Source organism: Rattus norvegicus, chromosome 4 (genome assembly GCF_036323735.1).
Source record: "Rattus norvegicus strain BN/NHsdMcwi chromosome 4, GRCr8, whole genome shotgun sequence".
Lineage (NCBI taxonomy): Eukaryota > Metazoa > Chordata > Mammalia > Rodentia > Muridae > Rattus > Rattus norvegicus.
In genome coordinates this window covers 18,428,732-18,452,772 of record NC_086022.1, presented here as the reverse complement: position 1 = coordinate 18,452,772, position 24,041 = coordinate 18,428,732, and the positions used below count along the sequence as shown (strand labels likewise).

At 36.6% G+C, this 24,041-nt stretch overlaps 1 protein-coding gene across 3 annotated transcripts in view; it reads right to left on the bottom strand.

The window, feature by feature from the left end:
* Positions 1-21,821, bottom strand: part of Cd36-ps1 (CD36 molecule, pseudogene 1) — a 53,281-nt gene extending 31,460 nt beyond the window's left edge. The window contains exons 1-5 of one of the 3 annotated variants that reach the window (XM_063286900.1): positions 21,325-21,820; positions 8,851-8,980; positions 3,599-3,759; positions 723-870; positions 157-336 (exon numbers count right to left, since the gene is read on the bottom strand). In XM_063286900.1, the coding sequence (XP_063142970.1) occupies positions 157-336; positions 723-870; positions 3,599-3,759; positions 8,851-8,970 (609 nt within the window). In that variant the 5' untranslated portion in view covers positions 8,971-8,980; positions 21,325-21,820. Of the gene's footprint in view, positions 1-156; positions 337-722; positions 871-3,598; positions 3,760-8,850 lie in introns of all 3 variants that reach the window. The other 2 variants (XM_063286899.1, XM_063286898.1) reach the window with 2 other exon arrangements.
* Positions 21,822-24,041: the final 2,220 nt, after the last annotated feature.

Genomic DNA, 24,041 nt, shown 5'->3' with positions numbered 1-24,041 from the left:
ACTGATAACATGAAAGATTTTGACTTTAAAAATAATGATATGATATGTTCACAGATTAACTAGTAAGGCTAATAATATGTGAAATTATAAATGTTTCCCATTATCATTTTATTAACATACTTAAAAATATAACAAACATTTATATTTGGTACTTACAGGATAAAACACACCAACTGTGGTACTTATAGGATATGGAATCAAACTCAAGAATGGATCTTCATAACCCCACAAGAGTTCTTTCAAACTTCGTGTTTGGAACATAGAAGACTTGGACTTTTTGATAAATATGTTGAGCACACCTTGAAAAAATGAGTTTTGGTAGATATGTGGTACAGCCTACAAAAAATATCAGTATCTGAGAAATCAGTATATTATATTTCTTAAATAAATGAATTAAATATAACAACTGAGTTCAATTAAAATCAAACAAACCTTTAAAGTCTGCCAAATTTTGCCTAATCTAAAATTATAATTAGTGGCATTTTTTCTAACCCCTTAGAAGATTACTTTTTATAAGAGCTAGTTTTAAATTATACTAAATAATCAATCAATTAAGTCAATTGAGTATGCTGATCGGGTCATCTCTCCAGATGACAAAATAGTACAAAACAGTTTTAGTTTTTTGAAGTAGTAAAACAACTCAAGCCAAATGATGAGGATACTTCTGAGGTTAATTGTGACATGCTCCGAAATGGTCCACATAGCTTCTGCTATTCACTTACTGCCACAGCCAGATTGAGAACTGTGAAGTTGTCATTCTCTGTTCCAACAGACAGTGAAGGCTCAAAGATGGCTCCATTGGGTTGTACAAAAGAGACAGTGCTGTCTTTGGGGTCCTGAGTTATACTTTCCTTGGCTAAATAACGAACTCTGAAACAAACAGAAGTCAACGAAATGGGGGGGGGGGTCAAAGTCTTGCATGACAAATGTCTCAATTTATTCAACAAAATCTATTTGAACCCAGAACAAATCACAATTTACACTAAGAGAAATTCATGATAAACATTAGCTATTACCACATCTCTGGCAACTGAACCAAAGGGTATTAAACCTGGAATAGAAAGTAGACTAAAATGAACTGAGTTAAAATAGACAATAGGCTTTGTGAGGCAATGGGGGGAGGATGGGGAGGGGAACACCCATAAAGAAGGGGAGGAGGAGGAATTAGGGGGATGTTTGCCCGGAAACCGGGAAAGGGAATAACACTCGAAATGTAAATAAATACTCAAGTTAATAAAAAAAAATCTGAAAAAAAAAGCTTTATCATTTATTCTCCGTTGAGTAAGATACTTAAGCAACCTAACACTGAAAGAACCCAAGGCACTAAATTCCTAGTAATGCCTTTCTCATAAAATATCTATTTAACATTCAGGTACCATCAGTATCGATTCAAGTAAGGCTACAGCAATTTCAGAGACTTCAATGCAGGGATGACTAAGTGAAACAAAAGCTAAATAATTATGATTCATTTTTTTTCCTAACTGGCACTTACAACATCAAACCAGTAGATGGCACTCAGTAAGAGAAAACAAAAGCAGTAAAGCATGCCTCATCTTAGGAAAGTTATTTTGAAAGAGCATAATCACTCAATTTTTTTTATTGGATATTTTCTTTATCCACATTTCAAATGTTATCCCCTTTCCAGGTTTCCCCTCTGGAAACTCCCTAGCCCTTCCTCCCTCCCCCTGCTTCTATGACCTTGTTCATCCACCCACTCCTCACTCACCCACTCACACACTCACTCACTTACTTCCTTCCACCTCCCAGCCCTGACATTCTCCAACAGTAGGGCGTCTAGCTTTGGAAGTGCCAAGGACCTCTCCTCCCATTGATCCCCAACAAGGTCATTTTCTGCTACATCTGCAGCTGGAGCCATGGGGCCTGCCCTGTGTACTCTTTGATTGGTAGCTTAGTCCCTGGGAGCTCTGCAGTGTCTGGTGGGTTGGTATTGTTCAAATTTTAAAATAAAAAAAATGGATGTCTTTGGATATATTTGTTAACAATGTCAAGAGAAATAGCCTTCTGCACATGATTACATGATGCCTTTAGTACTATTCTTGCCAAAGAAGACATAAAATTTAAAAGGTAAAATATCTAGAAGGAATTATAGTATAAGAATTATTATAGATTGAGATATAATTATGATATTAGACCATGCAATTTTATGCTTCGATCATGTCTTATACTGACAATTAATGACTTGTCTATATCGTTTTAACAATCATTGGCCAAACCAACCCGTGCTTCTGTTTTAGGGGGCATATTTTTCAACATCTTCAACTTAAAATGGATTCAAGTATCATCAAAGGCATGTAAGTCATACTCTCACCTAACACACAGAATACCTCAATATAGTGAACTTTTTTTTGAGATTTCTTAAATCTGATTCTTCTTCCTTTGTTTGAGGCAACTAGGCCAGCTAAAGAAATTCCAGGTTGATGAATTCTTGAGACTAGAAGCATACTTCATCAAGGACAGTTTGAAATTGCAATACGAGAAGAGCTTGCTGTAAATCCTATTCCTTCCCAGCTTTCTCTGTTGACTTAAGAAGCAAAACAGATATATAATCTATCCTTTTATAGTTCTGTACAGAAATACGTTATAAGTTATAGGCATAAATCTTATAGTAGAATAGTTTGTTTTAAGTGCCTTTGACTACTCTAAAAGTGGAAAAGAAGACAGTTTATAATTTAAATATAAAAAAACTGTATGTAGAAATATGACTACCAGCTCCTATCAATCTCTATATGAATGTGGACAACATTTGGTGGTATCATTTTGTGCCCCCCCTCCTCCTCCTCTCCCTCTCCCTCCTCTTCCCCCTCCTCCTCTTCCTTCCTCCTCAACCTTCTCCTTCTGCTTCTTCCACTTTCTTTTTCTTCCAACAAAAGGTGCTGAATTAGTATTTCCCCTAGATGCACTTATTTCAAATTTTATTTATAACTTTATTAAATAAACTATTAAAATATTTAAAAGTATAAGAGCGTGAAACATTGTAAGCTTTAAATTGCTATTTAAATCTCAATGCATATCTGACTTCGACACTTAGCAGGGGCTGCATCTATGCACAATCATTTCATTTCTGTGGTTCTCAACACTGAACTCATATCTGATTTCCACAAAGGAGTTTGAAATAACCAGGTAGAGTCTGTTCCATCCACTTGTTGTAGCAGTTGATGGGTGTTACGGTTGTTTCTGACCTAGAGGCCACACCAGGATAATCACAGAAGTCAGATACCTGTTTCCTTCTAAGATGTTCATCATGTATTCATAAATCTCTCAGTATGCCAACTGGACATTTTGGAACATGACTCAAGTGTCAAACAAACCATCCATAAAGTTTTTAGTAGGGGAGCTACTTAGTAGCTTTAAAATGATAATAAATTCTATAGCTCTTTTTGATATAATATATGGTAACATTTGGGTAGCATATATTGGTAGAACCTAAATCTGTAGACTAGGATCCTTTACTTGTAGGGAAAACATTTTGATGTAAATTTTGTTGGCAAGATTAAGTACACTTCAATGCCATGGAATCCTTAGGAGGAAGAGTTCTCAGAAACAGAGTGAGACCACTACTCCTGAAGAGTCCACTCACCTGTATGTGTAAGGACCTCTCTGTTTAACCTTGATCTTGCTGCTATTCTTTGCCACTTCATCTGGGTTTTGCACGTCAAAGATCCAAAACTGTCTGTACACAGTGGTGCCCGTTTTCACCCAGTTTTTGAAAGCAATGGTTCCTTCTTCAAGGACAACTTCCTGCAAAAAGGAAACAAGTTTGGTTTGTTTCTTGTAGTCAACATGGAAGCTTCTAGAACCTTGCTATGTTTAGTCAGAATAAAAGGAGCACCTTGTGAACACTTGTGTAACTTTGTCACACACTTGAAGCAGGAATGCTGTCCACAGAAAGGGTTCTCTCTTGGTTAATGTTTATGAAAAGGACCAGTGTGTAAAGGATGAAGCCATCCTTGTTGCTTTTTTTTTTTAATTAACTTGAGTATTTCTTATATACATTTCGAGTGTTATTCCCTTTCCCAATTTCCGGGCAATCATCCCCCTCCCTCCTCCCCTTCCTTATGGGTGTTCCCCTCCCAACCCTCCCCCCATTGCCGCCCTCCCCCCAACAGTCTAGTTCACTGGTTTTAAAGTAACGTTTCAAGTGAACCTGTGGCAATATTCCCTTAGTCAAAAAACAGTAAGTTAAGCTACTTCTAAATGTTATTAATCCAAAGCTTTCAACTACGATGATGACAACAGCAACAACAATGAAGATAACAGCAGCAGCAACAGCAGCAGCAGCAGCAGCAGCAACAACAACAACAACAACAACAACAACAACAACAACAACAAAATCCCTTTCTTCCAAAGTTGGGCAATTCAAGATATTGTAAGTAGTCTTTATTAAATGAAGATCATAAACCCTTGAAGAAGAATTACATAAATATGGATATTTCCTCTTTGGGATCCTGTTCTATAGAACCACTGGGAACCATGTTTGAGGATTGCAGGATTGTGTTTTTACACATAATACAACTCCTTAATCAGTCATTGCATCACTAGTTTTCAAAGAGCAAAATTAAGAAGGGAAGTGTGGAATGGTGTGTGTGTGTGTGTGTGTGTGTGTGTGCGCACGCGCGCGCGTGTATGCACGCACATGCATGTGCATGATACACATTAGAAACCATGTATACCAGCAGTGCTGAAAATATGAAACAAGAAAATATACAGCCTCATGACTGAAACACCCTTTTTTAGAAACTGACTCCTGTTTTGGAGTTTTGGGACCTATGTATTTCCATCAACAAGCCAACTGGACATCTTATGATAAAGTTCTGTGTTTTCCTTCCTTCCCTGATTTAATCCCTTTATCTAAAATTCTAATACATCTATTCATCAATAGTTTTTCCTTAAGCTTCACCACTTCAGGCCTTTTGTGATATAGTGGACCTATAGACAATGACATTTCTAGCCCGTGAAAACCATCTTTAACTCTCTTCTACAAAGATTTGTGTGAGAAATGCTTATTCCTCTATAGCTTTTGTGTCTTCATTTCATGACCACAGCCATTTAAGGGTCATACTATTCAAGGTTATATTATCGAATCTGTTATATTTCCTATTGATTAATTAAGAAAAAATTGATATCTTGAGATTATAAAATTGATGAAATAATTCACATTTATAACAATTAGATGGACTTTTTTTACATGGGAAGGCCTTAATTATACCACTGGTCTATTGATGGTACTGCTCTCTTATGCATGTTTCCTTTCATCTTACTGAAAATAATATAGCAACTGTGTTTATTAAAGCACCAATTCATTAATCTTCATAGTGTTTAAAGCTTCTCAAATCCAAGTACACTCTGTATCCACCTCTTGTTTATTCTAATTTCTCTGTTAAGTTCTCTAACTTTTAATACTTTACAATACACTTTGATCATGTTTTTCTCTCCCCCAACAGCAAATCCTCCAAGATCTTACCCTTCTATTCACCACCAAGTCCACCCAAATTCATTCATTCATTCATTCATTCATTCATTCATTCATTCATTCATTTTCTCTCTCTCAAATGAAAATCAAACACAGAAACATTAACAAAGCAAATTAGACAAATAAACAAAAAAAAAAACCTAAACCAAGTCATAACAAACAAAAGGTGCGCAATAAAACATGGAGTCCATTTTGTGTAGACCAACTACTTCTTGGTCCTAATATGACCTTTCCTGTTGTGTATATAAATCACTAAAAGTGATGCTGCATTGAAGAAACCTGATTTTTTTTCCCCCAGCACGTATTGATTGTATAGATTCTTGGTTAGGGGGTGGCAATTTGTGTCCTCTTCTCTTCTCTTTGCTGGCTTTTTGCCTTCTTTGAACTCGTGTGGGTCTTCTGCATACTGTCACAGTCTCTGTGAGTTCATATATGTGACTGAAAACACTGCTTCCTTGGAGCCAACCACCTGACTTTTACAATCTTTCTATCTTTCCTCCATGTTGCTCTGTAGCCTGTCCCTCTTTATTGCATTTAGTTGCAGCCCAAAGCTTTTCTCTGTCCATTAATTATTCTTATAGTCTTTTCAAATTATAAGCTTCTTCAAAATCAAACTTTCAGTGCCTTCCTGAATATTCATGACTACTCTCTTTTTTTTTCCTATGTAACATTTATTTTTTCATAGTACACAAAATTTAATTCTATGCTCTCAAAGTTTTGTCCATTTTTTCCATAGGACACACATTTTCTTAAACTTTTTGATTTATTCATGCTACCAATTATTTATGCTACAAAACTGTGCTTTGATACAACTGATTGTCTCAAAGATTACGAAAACTAACTTGGGAAGTGAGGCCAACACTCGTGAATTTGACATTTGGGCACTGTTATTTGATACTTTTTCAAATGAATGTGGGTGCCACTGGGCAGGTTAGAAACCCTTTCTCTACCGTTCATTTTGTTCTGGGTAGTTTTCCTTCATTTGTAACCACTATTTCCAAACTCTCGTTTTATGGGTTCTCATTATGAGCTCAGATCAAATTATTAAAGATTTGATTCAGAATGATGGTAGTACTCACATGCTACACAAGAAAGTTTATATGAACAAATTTTGTTGAATGAAGAAATGATTAACTGATCAGTACCCAGCCATTGTTCTTGTCGGTTTATAATATGGTATCCTAGAAGACAATGACTTTGTTTTTTCTCCAAAGATAGTTTCAGACAATGGGTTAACAGAGACAATAATCTATGATGATCTGGGTGGAAACCACAAGTAATAAAACAAAAAGACCTGGAGCAGTGGCAGTTCCCTTCCCCCCACCCCCACCATCAACCCTGATCAAGCAAGCCTCTCCTGATCCAACCCTTCCCTTCTTTGTAATTCTATATTAATAATACTACCAAGAAAGATAATACTACCAAAAAATTGAGTTAATGATCATATATAATATGTATATAATAGTATGTATATTTCAAACCATTTATTGTACAATATAACACGTTCTTCATTAAAGGCAAACATTTGGAAACATGTAAGTCATGACTGTATAATTATTGAACAATGTAGTGTGTGTGTGTGTGTGTGTGTGTGTGTGTGTAATAGGAATTCTTATCTTTAATACTCTACACAGAGAGATGGCAGGTAAATAGTTCAGGGAGAGGGAATAGTTCACCTTAAATCCTCAGCACTTGTAATGAAACAAGTAAAGTGACAATGTAGTAACTTCTATTTGTGAATAACTATATTTGAGGGTTTTTTATATTAATTATATCAAGCCAGTGCTCCTTTGAATTCAAATAATGCTTGGTTATATCTTTTTTTTTGAATGATCATATTCTTTTTTTGTCTGCTGTGTGAGCTCATGCTTAAATTCTACCAGTTTTTAAGAGTATAGATTAAGAAATAATAAAATCTACTTAACTACTTGCTTGATTAACATTGCTTACCCAAACAATTTTTGTACCCATACTATTAAACATTTAAACATTTGTTTTAGGGATTCTATCTTCTCAGGCCAGTAAAATATTTCACGTGTCTAGTTTTATTTATTTATTTTATAATGAAATAGGTAGTTACTTTGTTACTTTAAGTCTAGTGTAAGGGTACTTCAATAAAACAGTATACATAGAGAGACAATTAGTAAAGTAATTCCGTTAACTGCTTTGTTGCTTCAGGAACAAGAAGGTTTCTCCCTAATAAACTTGCCCCGATATGACTGGGTGCCAAACATACTGGTTTTATGCTACTGGGTTTTGAGGTTACATCTTGATGAAGGTGATGTAGCCAGAATTAACAAGTAGATAAGAGACAGAATGGTCTTGGCAATAACAGAAGTTTCAGTGCACATTAATACAATTAATTCATTGCTCTGGTTCTCTGCAGTATAGTTACTGTCTTTCTAGTTTGCTAGAATCAAACTAACTTGGAAAGTGAGGCCAGTACTCCTGCATTTGGGTACTGTTGTTGATACTTTTTCAAATGAACATAGGTGCCTCTGGGCAGGGCGGAAACCTTCTCTGTACCCTTGACTTTGGTCTGGGTAAGTTTCTTTCATTCGTAACCACTAATTCCAAACTACTGAATTTCCTTCAGGACCACAGCAGAAAGGCTTCCCTTAATATATCTTCCATCCACTAAAAGTTCTTTGAATTTGAAACACAGAACAATGAACCAAGGAGGGAGAGGATTTTGTACATATACATATATTTACATCATTCCAATTTGAGTTTATGATCCAATTTATTGATGTTTGCCAAAATGTTTCCTACAGAACATTTTCCCTGAATATTTGACAAAGCCAAATCCTGAAGTGAGTAAACAGAGACTCTTTATTAGTAATGAGAATTATACCTGTTTAAATGATCAATTTTTCAGAGCTCCTCATTAAATGTTAGACACTTTTTGACATGCTAACACACATAAGTATGTGCATTTTTCATGATTAACTAAAATGCAACTACTTTTATAAACATACACTTACAAAATACTCATTTGAATATTTCTATCCAAAAGCACGTCAGTCTACTCCAAAAATGAAGAAAATTGTTTCTACTAAACTACATGATTATAACCTGCAGTTTTATCACATTTGCTATATTTAAGATTAATAATGTATTCCGGTACATTTTACGTTGTGCTCCTAAGAGTGTATGCGTTCATTTTGCACTACATCTTAATGTTTCCCACAGGCTTACTTTGTCTAGTGGGGTTACAGTGACTCACAATCACCCTCCTTACTCAAAGCATAAAGTTACCAGGCAACACAGAACAAGCAAGCATCCAGAGCAAGAACACAGTAACAAGAGACAAGGTAGAAGAAGTAAATGGCACAAAAGATTCTCTCAATCATTTTTACCCTTTTGATTGTCTTCTCAATGAGCAGGTCTCCAACTGGCATGAGAATGCCTCCAAACACAGCCAGGACAGCCCCAATAATGGCTCCGGCAATGAGCCCACAGTTCTGATCACAGCCCATTCTCCTCCTCCTGCAGCAGAATCAAGGGAGAGCACTTGCTTTCTACGTGGCCTGGTTCAACTATTAGAAACAGGTCATAAAAAAAGAAGCCTGAGTATCAGCACAAAAAGATCAAAGTGCAAAGAATTCATGCAACTGATACAGAACATTTTGTCAACTAACAACAAACAAATCTTTTGGTTTGCTATGACATGCTGTTTTTCTGGGTCCTACTCGTGTTTTTTTTTTTTTTCACAAAAAAACACAAGAAGTGGAAGCAACATCATATAGAATGCTTGCTTTGTTTTTTTTAAAAACTTTTCTGTTTTATATTTTCATCCCGGGGTGATCGACATACTAATCTTATCTAAGGAAAGCCATATAAACATCCCCATCCTAATACTCATTACCATAGTATGCGTGTTTTTTTTATACCTTCACTCCCTATCTAGTTTCTCCACTGAAACAGAACCCTCAATGCTCTCCCACGAATTCTCCTGCAAAACAACTGTGGCTGGATTGATATGCCTTGTCTACTAAGCCATGGCGGTAATGGTAACATACATAATTCATGCATGAACAGCAGTATCTGAGTAGTGTTGGAAATAGTCCATTGAGACTAAGAAAGTTTCAACACTTCGAATCATTTGTAAGCTACCTGTCAAGACACAAATGCAGAGGAAACACACATTATCACAAAATTAATACTAGCATTTTCTTTCATGCAATCATAGCATTAAGGAAAATTCTACTTCTTTTCCAACTTTTATGCTCATGCCTGATATTTTTTCCATACAGTATGGAAGACATTAAAGAAACTTTTAAAAGTATATGGTTTCTAATCTCATTATCAATGATTTTGACAAAACATAGGTTAAAGGATTTGAAGATACATACATATATATATATATATATATTTATTTATAGTATATGTACATATTTGATTTTCATTATTCTCAAAGATTATTTTACATATCCAACTGTAGTAGCATTAATTCTTTCCTATGTAGAGATTCATGTCAATGCTCTCAAATACAGTAGTATTGCTCTTGTACACTCAATGTGGGCAGTTTAATTTGTGACATCTTATTTTATGTGGCTATTGTATAACATTGAAAGGAAACAATTTACAGAATTACTGAATTCCACTGCAACAAAACTAATAAAATCGTGTCTTCTTCATCAATGCTTGAAGACGAAGTTGGGTTTCAGTGACATCTTTATGATGTGTTTTGCCCTTCATGGTGTGGTATATCTGTGGTTTGTACTTTGTAACAGTTTTGTGTTACATCAAAACGCCTGATGTCAAGAGGAACACAGATGTCAACAGAACCAAGAAAAGATAAGGCACACAGAGAGCACTTATAAAACACTCTGCATACAACTATAAGCCTTTCTCAAAAATGGAGAAGCATAAACAGTCCAGACCCTTTCTTGGCAACTGTACTCCCCCTGCAATCCCTGGGGCTTCCCTTTACTTAGGCCTACTCTCTTCATGCAACTGGAAGGTCTGAGACATTTCCTGAAACAATCTTTCAGGTACCCAAAGGACTGGGGAGGAGGCTGGACTTCTTCCAGCTGTAAAGGAAGAAGTCATACCTATGAGGCAGAAATCAAACAGAAGGATCCAGCAGCCAGCACAAATAAAAGGTTGGAGATTAAATAAACCTGACATTTCTGCATCCTTCTCAGAGGTCATAAATAAATATTCAGTCTCTTCTTATCTTGACTTTACTAATGTTTCAAAATCAGATCTAAAGTGGAAGTGGCAACATAACATGTGAGTAGCAGAAATGGTATTCACCCCCCTTTTTTTTCTTTTTGGTCATTTTCTAAGTTGTTGCCTGCGAGATCAAACTGTGAATGCACAGCAAGGTATTCACACCCAGAAACATTTGTCCCCGACATACTACATATCTGCCTAACACTTCTTAAAGAAGTTTAGGAGACCTCTTTAGGAAAGTGTGGCCCATGATCATAGAACTGGGACAGGAAATCCTGTGTGTTCTAGAAGTTTGGTAGATACTAATTAATTAGATCTAAGTCAAAGCACATACTGAGTCACTTCAGTTGGGAAGTTATTTAATGCCAATATGAACATCATTAAAATTATTCATTTGGGGCCGGGAGATGGCACAGCGCATAAGCCCAATTGCTGCCAAGTTTGATATGTTGATTGGCATCTACAAGGCAGAAATAGAGAATTAAACCCTGAAAGTTTTAGACACACATACACACACACACACCACACACACCACACACACACACACACACACACACACACACCACACCACACCACACACACACACACACACACACAGAGAGAGAGAGAGAGATAAAGAGAGAGAGATAAAGAGAGAGAGACATATTTTAATAAATGGTAGAAATTATTCAGTAAGGTCATTTATAATTCTGACAAGTAGAGTATAAAGTGACCTTAAAATTAGAATAATATCCCTTCTGAACTTGAGATGCACCTGTGCATTGTGAGAATGCCATTTCTACATGTTTTTCTTATTGAATATTCCTATGCATGTCAGCGAAGTGTTTCTACAAGAAATGCAAAGTTTAAACAGCATCTACTGGAGCACCCAAGAAACAGAGCCTGTTCTCCATTGCCAAGAAATCAATCATGAAACATGTATACCAGAATAGAAATCAGCAGATAGAGGAGGGTATGGTTTGAGTTGTGTCTGCTTCAAATGGAAGTGAGAACATACACATATCCTATTGATGTTGAGTCAGAAAACAAGAGTATTAAGAAATATATTTAGTTAGAGTATGATGTTAAACCTTGATATAAGCATTTATCTAACATTCAACCATGTGCTGATATTTGAAGGATGGAAGAAGTTAGAGTGTCCATTGGTTCATGTTTTTAATGACTGAGTCACTATCATTCCATCATGTCATGGAAAGTTTCTGGGTTTGCCCTAAAAATAGGAAATATCCTTTTTTACTAGATTCCACTGATTATCATTTATTTAGTCCCTTAACATTATGAGGAAGTAGGGATTTATAGGGTGATCTTGGCTGGTTTTTCATACATGACTAAAACTGAAGGTGTTTCATTGCCCTGAGGACATAGATGCTCAGGTTAGCTCATTCTAGCCAGTAGCTTGTCCATCCAAACTTATCTTCAGAGAAATGTATAGTCTTTTTAACTCCTGTCTGTCAATTTAGCTATTAAGGATTACACAATTTGGATCTGAGAAGATTACATTTTCTCAATAGCACAGCTGCTCATATTATACATTGTCTATTTTCTAACTTCACATTCATTTTGCTAATGCGCTATAGTGAAGATATTATTTGCAATCAAACTTTCCTGCTTAAAGTATTGAAATTTAGAAATTAAAGAGTAATCAGGACCAGAGAACTGTTTGAACTAACCTAAAAGAGGAGAGGGGCTCAGATGGCATATTTTAAAATGTCACCAGCCGTAGGGAGCGGCTAAAGATGGCGCCGACATCCAGTGGTCGTTAGTGATAAACACCTGCAATATGCATGTGTTGGCATTTCTCCAGCAGTTATCAGACTGGAGTGATATTCATGCTAATAAGGTATTTCATACTCCACCAATCCCCAGAGGACAAGTTTACAGCCATAGTCTGTCTTGTATATAAGGCTGGTGCCTTTGTTCCTCGGAGTCCCCTGTATCAAGAACGAGATGTTCCTGCAATAAAGGCTGTTGAGAAAAATCCAATGGTTTTGCGTCTTCCTTGCTGGTCGAGGTGGGCGCAACAACTGGTGGCCATATACGGAGACCCAAAAAAATTCTCTTTTCTCGTGTGGATTCAGAACTCTTCAGTTTCAGGACTGCGATGTCGGTAAGACTCTCAGATAGGGGATGATAAAGCTCCTAGATAAGGGAATATAGAATTCCCCAATAGGACAATAAGGTTCTCTCGAGTAAGCAGAGAAGATGAAAGCCTTGGTTTAGAGATTAAAAAGTCTGTGGTCTAGGATTTGTAGTTTTGTTTCTTCTTTGTGTGGTGGATTTGTTTTTCTTTTGAATTGCTACTGTCCCGGACAGGAGTACATTTGCTGGGAAGAGCCCACTAATGATGAGCTACAAGATCGTGTGTAAATATACACGCCAGCTTGCCCTGCTCATAAATCAATTGTAAATAGGTTCATAGAGCATGGGAAACTCACACTCCACCCTGCTCCTGTTAGCTCTTTAGGAGCTTCTTGGTCATCATAAGCTTAAAATTGAAAGGAAACGAGACAAAGAACCTTGAGGAAGAAACCACTCTTAAATAAAAGTTCCCCAGATAAGGCCTCCAGCTATGGAGTAAGTGTAGTGAGTAGGAAACTTAATTTTATGTACCTCGCTCTAGTGACGGTGTGTTGGTTGATAGCCAACATTATTTTTTGAAGCATAGTGTTTTATCTGTGCTTGTGCTCGCAGCCCACACAGTAGGGGGGAGCGAAATTAGCTGCGGAGCTGCTGCAGTGAGCATGGAGACTTCTCAGTCTCACCCAATTTTTCTGGCTCTTCAAGAGCTGTTTGAAAGAAAAAGGCTTAGGATGAAAAAAAGCACTATAGAGAGATTTCTTAGTGAATGCGAAGCCATTGCACCTTGGTTCGCTGTCTCTGGGAATATCATGGTGGACAGCTGAGATAAGCTGGGAAAGATTTAGATTTTGCTTGGGATCAAGGAACCTTAAAGGGACAGGCTGTGTTAGAAATGCTACAGGAAGAATGATCTGAAATGCTGAGAGTGAGGTGGGGGAAGATTCTAAGGAAAACAAGAACAAGAAAGGAATTTATCCATCCCTCAAAGAACAAGGTCAGAGAAAAAAATAAAATAAAAAAAATTCCAGTTGCTGCCAGTTGAAGGCCTGTCCTTCAACACTTGCTCACAGAAAGAGAGAGCTCATTAAAGAGAAGTTCTTTAAGGGAACCTGCCTTATCTGCTGGCCTTATTCCAAGAGAGGAGTCAGTCTCCAGCATTAAGTTACTTTTCTCCTTAGTCATCATTAACATGCAGAGTGCCTTTGATCCTATCCCCTCAGCAGCCAGCTCCTGCCCCTGTGGTCAAAATGCCCCAGGTTTGGGGACAGGGGAACCACTAAAATAGTTTCAAAAAAAACTACAACAGACTGTGAATAACTTTGTTTTTCCAGACAGAACAGGTTTTAATTTAAGATGATAAGAGGAGAAAGTCTTGTTACCGGCTCTTCAGCTTACTCCAATTAGAGGCTGTGGCCAAAGTCAAGATTAATGTTTTCTTTTCCATGGGCCTTTAGCCCTCTGAGACAGTTTGATAAAGGGCTGTTACTGAGGTCCTGAAAGTCCCAGGTGAACTGGTTACAATTCTTTTGTCAGCCACTTGATGAAAAAATCATTTAAAAACATTAAATGACTTTCAGAAATTACTAGGAAGCATAAATTGGATTTGACCCTATATTAAAATGCCCAATGTAGATTTACAACCACTCTATGAGATCCAGAAAGGGGATTCTCAGCTTACTTCACCCCATGCTTTAACCAAGGAAGCATGATTATCTTTAAGGAAAGTAGAAGAAAGACTGGAAAAGGCAATGCTAAGAAGGTACAAGGAAAAGGAAGATCTCCTTTTGTGTATACTGAGAACTTTTCATCAGCCTACAGGAGTACTATGGCAACAAGGACCGCTTCTGTGGATTTATCCTCATATTTCTCCTAATAAGACCCTTGAATATTATCCTTCTGCTGTTGCACAGCTTGCTATGTTAGGTGTTAAATCTTGCATTCAGAATTTTGGTATTGTACTCAAGAAAATTATTATACCATATACTGCAACTCAGGTGGAAGCACTGTGTGCCTTGATAGATGATTGGGCCATATTACGCTATAGTTTTGATAGAGAGTTTGACAATCATTATCCTAAGGATCCTTTGCTACAATTTTTTACTGAACATCCAGTGATTTTTCCTAAGGTCACTGCCTCAGAGCCTTTGTCTGGAGCGTTAGATATTTATACAGATGGCTCCAAAACAGATGTAGGTGCCTATATGGTTGATTCTCAAGAACCAGTATTAATTCAATACAGTCCAAGCACCCCCCCCCCAAATTACAGAATGTAAAATTGTATTAGAAGTTTTTAAAAGATTTCATGATTCTTTTAAATTAATTTCTGATTCTGCTTATATAGTTAATGCTGTGTGCTCACTTGAAATTACAGGGCCAATTAGGTCGACTAGTACTGTATGTCAAATTCTTTTAGAATTACAAAAATTGATTTGGGCCAGAAAAAATAAATTTTTCATACAACATATTCTATCTCATTCTAATTTGCCTGGTCCCATGGCCAGTAATAATGCCCTGGTAGATGCTAGTACTCGTAGAGAATTTATTTTTCATACACCTCCGGTTGATCTCGCTAGATAATTTCATCAAAAGTTTCATGTTCCTGCTTTCATTCTTCAACAAAAATTTAAAATCTCTAGAGCTGCAGCTTGTGATGTGGTGCTAAGTTGCCAAAATTGTGTTCAGTTTCACCACCCTCCTCAGGTGGGGATTAACCCTCGTGGTCTGCTCCCATTAAGACTTTGGCAGATGGGTGTCACACACATATCTCAATTTGGAAATTTAGAATATGCCCATGTTTCTGTTGATACCTGTTCCTGGTATTATACATGCCACTCTGATGACTGGTAAAAAGGCTCATAATGCCATTAGTCATTGCTTAGAGGCGTGGGCATCCTGGGGAAAGCCTGATAGTCTCAAGACAGACAACAGACCTGCCTACACTGGAAAGTCCTTTCAGGCATTTTGCCAAACAATGCAGGTCAAACATACTACAGGATTGCCATACAATCCCCAAGGTCAAGGAATAGTGGAAAGCGCGCATTGTACCTTAAAAGAGCTCTTACAAAAACAAAAAGGGGGAATTGCCTATGGCAGAACACCTAAAGAACAACTTTCTTTAGCTCTTTTTACTCTAAATTTCTTAAGTTTGGATGCGCATGGCCGCTTTGCTGTGGATCGCCATGCTGCTACTAAACCTATGACTAATACAGATGGAAAGTGGAAGGATGTCTTAACTGGTGAATGGTGTGGCCCAGATCCCATAATTTTGAGGTCTAGCGGAGCTGTTTGTGTTTTTCCACAGAATCACGACAATCCGATCTGGGTGCCTGAACGTTTGACTCGCAAAGTGCCTCCTGCTCTTCATGAAGATGAGACTACAAACTCTACTATTACTACTCGGAATGGTAATCCAGGTTGATTCACTTACTCTGTCGGCTATTGCCAGATCCTGGCCAGTACTTATGCCAGTTCATAGCAATTCTACTGTTTTGCCAACCTTTATCTCCACCTCCTGTTTGCGTGCTGTTCCTTGTATAGTGCCAAATGGAGAATTGCCCCAATGGTATACTGACACTAATATTTCTTTATTACATACATTATGTTTCACTCTTAAAAATTCCTCCAAGCCTTGTGTATGGCTGCGAAGGACCACATTGGCTAATTGGTTAGATCCTGTGAGCAATAGTGCTATGGGCACTGGAACCATCCTGGCTGCTTTGAGTCAAATTATGCAAGGAGCCTCTTCTGGAAGTGGAGACACATCAATCAATAATTCTGCTGAGTTGAACATTACAACTTTGATTAGGATACATAATTGTAGTTTTCCATGTATTACTCCTTTGCAAGCTAATTTTTCTCAGTATTCTCGATGGAGCCAAGAAATCTCGAATTATCTGAACACAAACTGGTCCATGAAAGCAGAGCAATTATCGAGACAATTGCTGATGCAGATTGCTGTCCTTAACAACACTAGAATGGAACACATCACAGTTGGAGATTTCACCTCATGGATTACCAATGCTTTCTCCTTTTTTAAAGAATGGGCTGGCATGTTTGTCTGGGTGGCCATTGTCCTCTTGGGATATGGAGTATGTCTATGGCTCTTTTGCCATTTACAATGAGAGCATGCCAGACACAAAGCGATTGTTTACTAGGCTATGGCTGCCATTGAAAGTGGTGCTTCTCCCAACATATGGCTGGCCTTTTTAAAAAATTAAGAGTTTGCCCTAGATTGTATTTTGTCACTGTCATATGAAGCCATAGTATCCAGAGATGGGCAACTTTCCTCAGGCTCGGACCAACCTAAGACAGGGGCCCGGTGGCGATAGGGTTACCCAAGGACAGGTAAGGCCGAGTCTTGGAGAGGAATGACCTAAGGCAGGAGCAATGACATGTATTGATGTGACACCCAGATCTAGACCAGTCATTTTTAGAAAACAAAAAAGAGGGAGATGTAGGGAGCGGCTAAAGATGGCGCCAAAATCCGGTGGTCGTTAGTGATAAACACCTGCAATATGCATGTGTTGGCATTTCTCCAGCAGTTATCAGACTGGAGTGATATTCATGCTAATAAGGTATTTCATACTCCACCAATCCCCAGAGGACAAATTTACAGCCACAGTCAGTCTTGTATATAAGGCTGGTGCCTTTGTTCCTCCGGGTCCCCCGTATCAAGAATGAGGTGTTCCTGCAATAAAGGCTGTTGAGAAGAATCCAATGGTGTTGCGTCTTCCTTGCTGGTCGAGGTGGGCGCTTCAACCAGCTACAAATCTGTCAGCTGCTACATCCTATTCAGTGTATAAAATACATATAGATATGTTTTTCAGAAATTCATACTGACTTCTATATGGTAAGTTGTATCATTACTATTCTTCTTCTTCTTCTCCTTCTTCTTCTTCTTCTTCTTCTTCTTCTTCTTCTTATTATTATTATTATTATTATTATTATTATTATTATTATTTTGCCGGTGTTGTCAGATTGGCAGAGTACTCCTATTGTGGACTTTGAAGCACAGGCTCCTTCCATTACATTCCTTACCCAAGAAAAGAGCAGCACTTACCCATGATAACCTAATGTGGAAATACAACTAGGGGTAACTTAATGAATAAATTGAATTTAGGTTGAAATGTGAGTACAGGATTTTTTCAAAATGAATTGATTATGTCCTTTAAACACATTTACTCTCCACCCTGTCTATTGGTATTTACAAAGCCATTATTCTATGAAGACAACATATACATCTAAGAATAGATTCATAGTACGGTGTAAATGTAATTTTTATTTGCCAGATGTATTTGTCATCTCAGAGGCCTACTGTTGAATAAGTTTACACTTTCTAGCTCTTTCTGAATTCTGGCTGACTGGTTTAACTCAGTTTTCGGGGCCAAAACTCTTTTCAAGACTGACTGATTCAAACTGGCTTCTCTCAGCTTGTAGCTGAATTTCTCTGCTTAGCCTCAAACTAACTCTTGCAATCTGTTCTCATCTTCCCTTTATCATTCTTTGGCTCCTTCTCTCTTCACCTACAATTTTTCTCTTTAAAACTATACCAGTAAAAGTGACTCTGAATTCCATGAACTGAACTGCCAAGAACTTTCTACTGCAGAGCCTCTCAACTCATTGATACAATGGAATTGATTGACTTTCAGAACCCAGAGTTTCTGCAAGCCTCTGTCTCCTGAGTGCTGGGATTGAAGGCATTTACCTAAGTGCCTGGACCTAAGCTTTTTTTTTTTTTTTAAATGTTAAACTTGTTCTATCCCTGGCTGGTCTTAAACTCCTTGAACCCAAGAGAGCTGCTTGTCTCCTGGGATTAAAGATATTTCTGTAATTCCAGCCAGATCACAGAGATATAGGAGGACTTTGCGTATGATCTCTTGCTAAAGCAGCCATGTTGCTGGATTAAAACTTCTCTATGGGAAGGTGTTCAGTTATCTGATAGTACTTGATCATACTAGAACAAAAGGCCTAAGGCCAATCTTTATAAAATTATGTGTGGACATAGAACTCCTTGGTTTAATAGCCCGTATGATTCAGTTTAGAGAAGGGCTAAAACGTAGAAGGTAAGAATTATGATCTTGCTTTCAGCTGTGACTCACATCAGCTTTCAAACATCACTTCAGGATTCAAGGGCTCTGCAGAAAACTTGTAAGTTTCTTGATAAGGTGACCTCCAAATTCTCATCTAATTCAAGTCATCAGAATCCTTTGTCTTACTCACATGTTCATTTGCATCCTAATAGATTATATGTGGGTTCCATTTACAGCAATAACAAATGAATAAATAAACAGATATTTGTAGTGTCAATGAATCATTTCACTTAATTAAACTTATTGAATTACAATAAAAACTTGTCTTGGGGATAACCTTATGTAATTAATAGATTGTATTACACATATAATGGCCCAAATCCTTCAAAGCTAAGTCTATCTTTTAGAGGCTTAACTTGGAATTACTGTAGGTTTGAACTGATTCCTTTTGACAAATTGACTTAAACGGAACAGCAGGAAAATTTCATTAGTGAGCAATGAACTCCAAGAACATCCAATGGAAGATCCAAGAAGTATCATCTGCTTCCCTAAGCTTGAGAATCAATTTTTATAACTTCTGTAAACTGTGTCCCCAAATTGTTAACAATGAATACAGCTAGGAATTAATTGGATTCTGTCTGATTCAACCTTAGAAATTAAGTGAAACTATATATGTGAGCCATTTGTACAAATATTTATTTGAACCTAGGTAGCATTAGTATTTCTTTCTATACTCTAAATTCTACTATAGTTAGAATATTACTGCAAGGTTTTCAGGGCTTAAAATCTGAAGTTAGGAAATATGTATTCAGTTGTGGATTTTTTGCAAATTATTTTTATTCTATTTTCTCTGAGTATGACATAGATTAAGAAAGATTGCAAGTGTGCAATGAAATCAAACACTGTAAGAAGTTAAATTTGCACACAATGAGTTTGAAGCATTATGCAACATTATTTTAAGCAACTTTAATGTAGTAATGACTAATTTCATGTTGCCCAATAATGTAATTTGGAAAACTGTAGTAAATGTGGTTATATAAAAATTACATAAATATTTTCAAGTTTCAATAATGTCTGATTTGTACACATTGCATGTGTAATATTAAATTTTTGTTCAGTGGTGAGAGAGCCACTCCATCAGATCATGAACTTGAAATTTCTAGTAAACTAACTATAAAGTCTTGGATTAAATCACAAAGCAGTAAAATAATTGGTTCCTTCAGTAAATAGCAAAATAGACAAAAAAAGAAAGACAAAAATTTCAAATTTAGAGAAAATAATCATAAGTTTCACTAAAGGTAAGAGCATCAACTGTGACTTTCAAAATGAATTCCAAAGTTGTGGGTACACTCTGTACAAATGCCCCCATCCACTGTTCACTTTACTGCTTTCCCCAGGCCATCCTGTTATCTGTTAATCTGAACCTGGTTTATTGTTCTGGTTCAATAGTGATTTTGGTAGAAAGGTTTCTTTTTTTTTTTAATATTGTTCATTTATATACTCTAAAAGACTCTTGAAAAATCAGCTAGTAAAGTTTTTTGAGAATTTCATTTTTACTTATGGACAAAGCAATATGTCCTATAAGATTTTCTTAGATTTTTCAAAAGAAATTGACAACCTAAAATTACCTATGAAAGAAATGGAAAGTCCTGGGATCCTTCCAATGCAAAAACATTTCAAATTTATTTTAAAAATTTTATGCCATTTATAGCTACTTATAATTAGATTATTATTTTTTCTAAAATGCGTTACCTATTTTTAAATCTAAAATTATCATTTAGAGGATTAACTAACTAATATTTGTAACAATTTTTTTAATTTTCAAAGGCATTCATTTACTTTTATTTTTACATTTAAGATGCATACTGATTTACACTAATTAAACTTACAGTCATCATTTGAAATAATCCACTTCTTTTGGGTAATAAAATATCTTTGTTCATTAAAGAAAAGTATTTGGTAAATGTATATGTAATACCCTCCTCACTTCTAACCTAACTGTGTAGAGAAAAATCAAGTTCACCCAAAATTGTCCATGGACACTTCAACAAGCTATTGACACAGAACAGCAGCAAACGCGTTAATAAATTTCATTCAATACACAGTGTTGCCATAAGATTTACAAATCATTTGTATACTAATCTCACTGTTTCAATACTCATTAAAAATGTTCTTCATCCTATTTTAATATAAAATCATGTTTTAATAGAGAAATTTGAATAAAACTCAACTGGCCTATAAATCATTTTAAATATTAACAAATGAGTGTTGGAAAATACACATGATATCAAAATTCATAAATTAAAATATCACTGATCACTAAACACAATTTTAATACTACCCAGCAAAAATGTAGGAAGATCTATAAAAAACACATATAACAATTCAAATAAAGCCTAGAGTCTATACAAAAGCAATGGATTTACTTTTTCAGTTTACATTTTTCATAAGAAGTGTTTTAAAATATTATCATTTCTTATCAGTGTAAAAGTAGAAAAACTAATATTTTTTTATGTAAAGGGGGGAAAAACCCACACAACTTACCTTTGAAAAGCTAGGAAACCATTCACCAGTTGCTCCACACATTTCAGAAGGCGGCTGTGAAGAAGAAAATGTCCTCAGTAGAAAACCCTTACCCTGAGTTCCTCACTACTTATGTGTGGGAGAGTTAAAATGAGCTTTTAAAAACAATTCAGTGTCAGAGGCCAGTTTGTGGTTTGTTGCCAACAGAATTGAAAAAGAGAAAAGAAAAAAAAAAGCCACTCTACACTGCTAGTTAAGCTCATAGGGGTCTATTTCTGCTGAAGACCCATTACCTACATCTGAAATACTCAGCAGTTTGTTTGTTTGTTTTTTTGTTGTTGTTGTATTGTTTTTTTGTTGTTGTTGTTGTTTTTTTAAGGCCATGTTCCCATCCAAGTAAGTCAGAGGTCAGAGAACCAATGGAACTGACTAAGTGAATCACCCCCTTCGATGCTTTGTTTTCAAATGTAATCATTATTCCAGATGCTGGACCACAGCAAGGGGGAAGTAAATTAGGGAACTGGTTGATCTGTCACAATTAAGCTTGCAAATCTCAGATCATAAAGTGCAAAGAAGAGTGTCTCCTCCTCACACCCATACTACAGAGCATGAACCCAAAGACTCTTGTTTTCATAATTTGGAGAACAATTGGAAACTCTATCAATCAACAGGGATGACAAACAAACTTTACAAAGGGAAATGGCCCCATTATTCTAAGTGGAAGTTCTTATCTATTTGTCATTTTTTTGTTGTTAATTTAGCTGAAATTTCAGAAGGACGGTGACATGATTTTAAAAAAAAGCCTAGATTTTTTCATTCAAATCAAAGCAGCAAGCACTATACAATTTTAATTACTACTGAGCTTGGCATCTCAGGTACCGCAGTAACTTCTAGACCTACAACGTGAAGAATATTCTCACAAAGACACCAGGAGCAGACAGACAAAACCCTCATAAGGTGATCCTGGTCAAAAGCTGGCAGACTCCCTAGAAAATCATCTCCAAGTTGCTCCTGAAGTGAAGCAACCTGAGAGTACCAGGCAAGAATATATTTAGCTCCTAAGCTCAGAGTTACTCCAGTCCTTGGTCTTACATTGTACGTGAGGGTGTGTGATGCTGGCCCAGCTTCCTCTCCCTTAGAGGGGTGAAAAGTAAAGAGAGAGAATATCTGAAACTCATTCTTAGCCTTACGCTTTGCTGAGGCTTCCTAGGGGAATGACACCAATACATCCATTTAACTATTATCAAGAGGTCACTAATCTACTCTGGCTTTATTGGGGTTTTGACTTGGATCTCAGTGGATTAAGAGATGAAACCATCATGTTAAACCTCACTATAAACTACTGACCTTTTCATATCGGAGGAGTTACTTATAGGAAAGGAAACCATAGACAATCCTTTTAAAACTATGAATATTTTATCTGCATTGCATTATAAGACAATGGAGGATAAAGAATATCTTAATAAATATTTTGACTGAGATTTTCTACATACCTATTATGGAATTCAATCTTTTTAATATAAATGCTTTTTTCTCAGCTTTAATTCTCATGCATATAAATATTAAGGCAACCATCTAGAGATAGATTTTCAACATAAGGGCAGATAAAGTAAGTCTTAAAGAGAATATTTAACAATATTGGCAAAGGCAATACAAAATGTGGAAATATGGGCACTAAAAGAAAAAAGATATGTCATAAAAATTGATGTGTTCATGAACACTGCATTCACTTGGGTGAATATTAGTTAACACTCTAATGTCATCTCTATCTTCTGACTTTCTCTGGAGAGTAAAATATCACATATTCCATTGAGCAAGTCCAAACACCAAATTTATATTTGCAGAGGCCACTGATAGATTTTGCTCAGCTTCATAGCCAGCAGCTCTTGCTATTTAAGACTCAAAAGACACCCAGTGGAATCAAATCCACAGCATGAATATTCAAGAAATTGCAATTTTAGTTTTAAGGCAGTGCATGCTATGTTCATTTAAGAGTAAAGACTTGGGTTAGTTTCATGTGGGTGTGTATGGAGAGGAAAGGTATGTGCATATATTTGTAATCATGTATGTGAATCAGTATGGGTGCATGTGTCCATATACACACATGATGTGAAGGATAGAGTATAACCATAGGTCTTATTCCTGTGTATGCTATCTATTTCTTTTTTTGTGGTTTTATGAGACAAGGTTTCTTATTGGCATCGGGGACTCTGTGACTATGAGAGGATACCTGTCCATAAAGCTCCAGGTCTATGTCTATCTCGACTCCACAGCTCTGGGACTAGAAACATCAGGCCTGGCCTTTTCACATGGATTCTGGGATGTTCAAGTGCTTTACTGACGGAACTCTCTCACCAGGCCTAAGTTTTCATCCTTAAATATTGCTTGAAACAGTATTTTGAACCAATGTGTTCCACGTGAAGTTCATCTAGCCCTCTAGATATCCATTCCAGCAATAAATAAACAGATATGAATGGTAGGATAGAACCATCAATGACAATGAGTCGACTGAGGTTCAATTCTTTGGGAAGCCTCCTTGCCATGAGAATGTGAGCAGATGTTGGTTTGAACCCTGTTCTTATTAGGTATGACTATTTAGTGTGTAACAGGAGTTATATAACCATCCCTTATAGTCTGTTTTTGTTTGTGACTATCAAACTTAATGTGCCTTTTACTTTTCTTCTTTTAATCAAAAAACGATGAAAATTAAAAATGATATTAAACACTAAGTTGTGTAG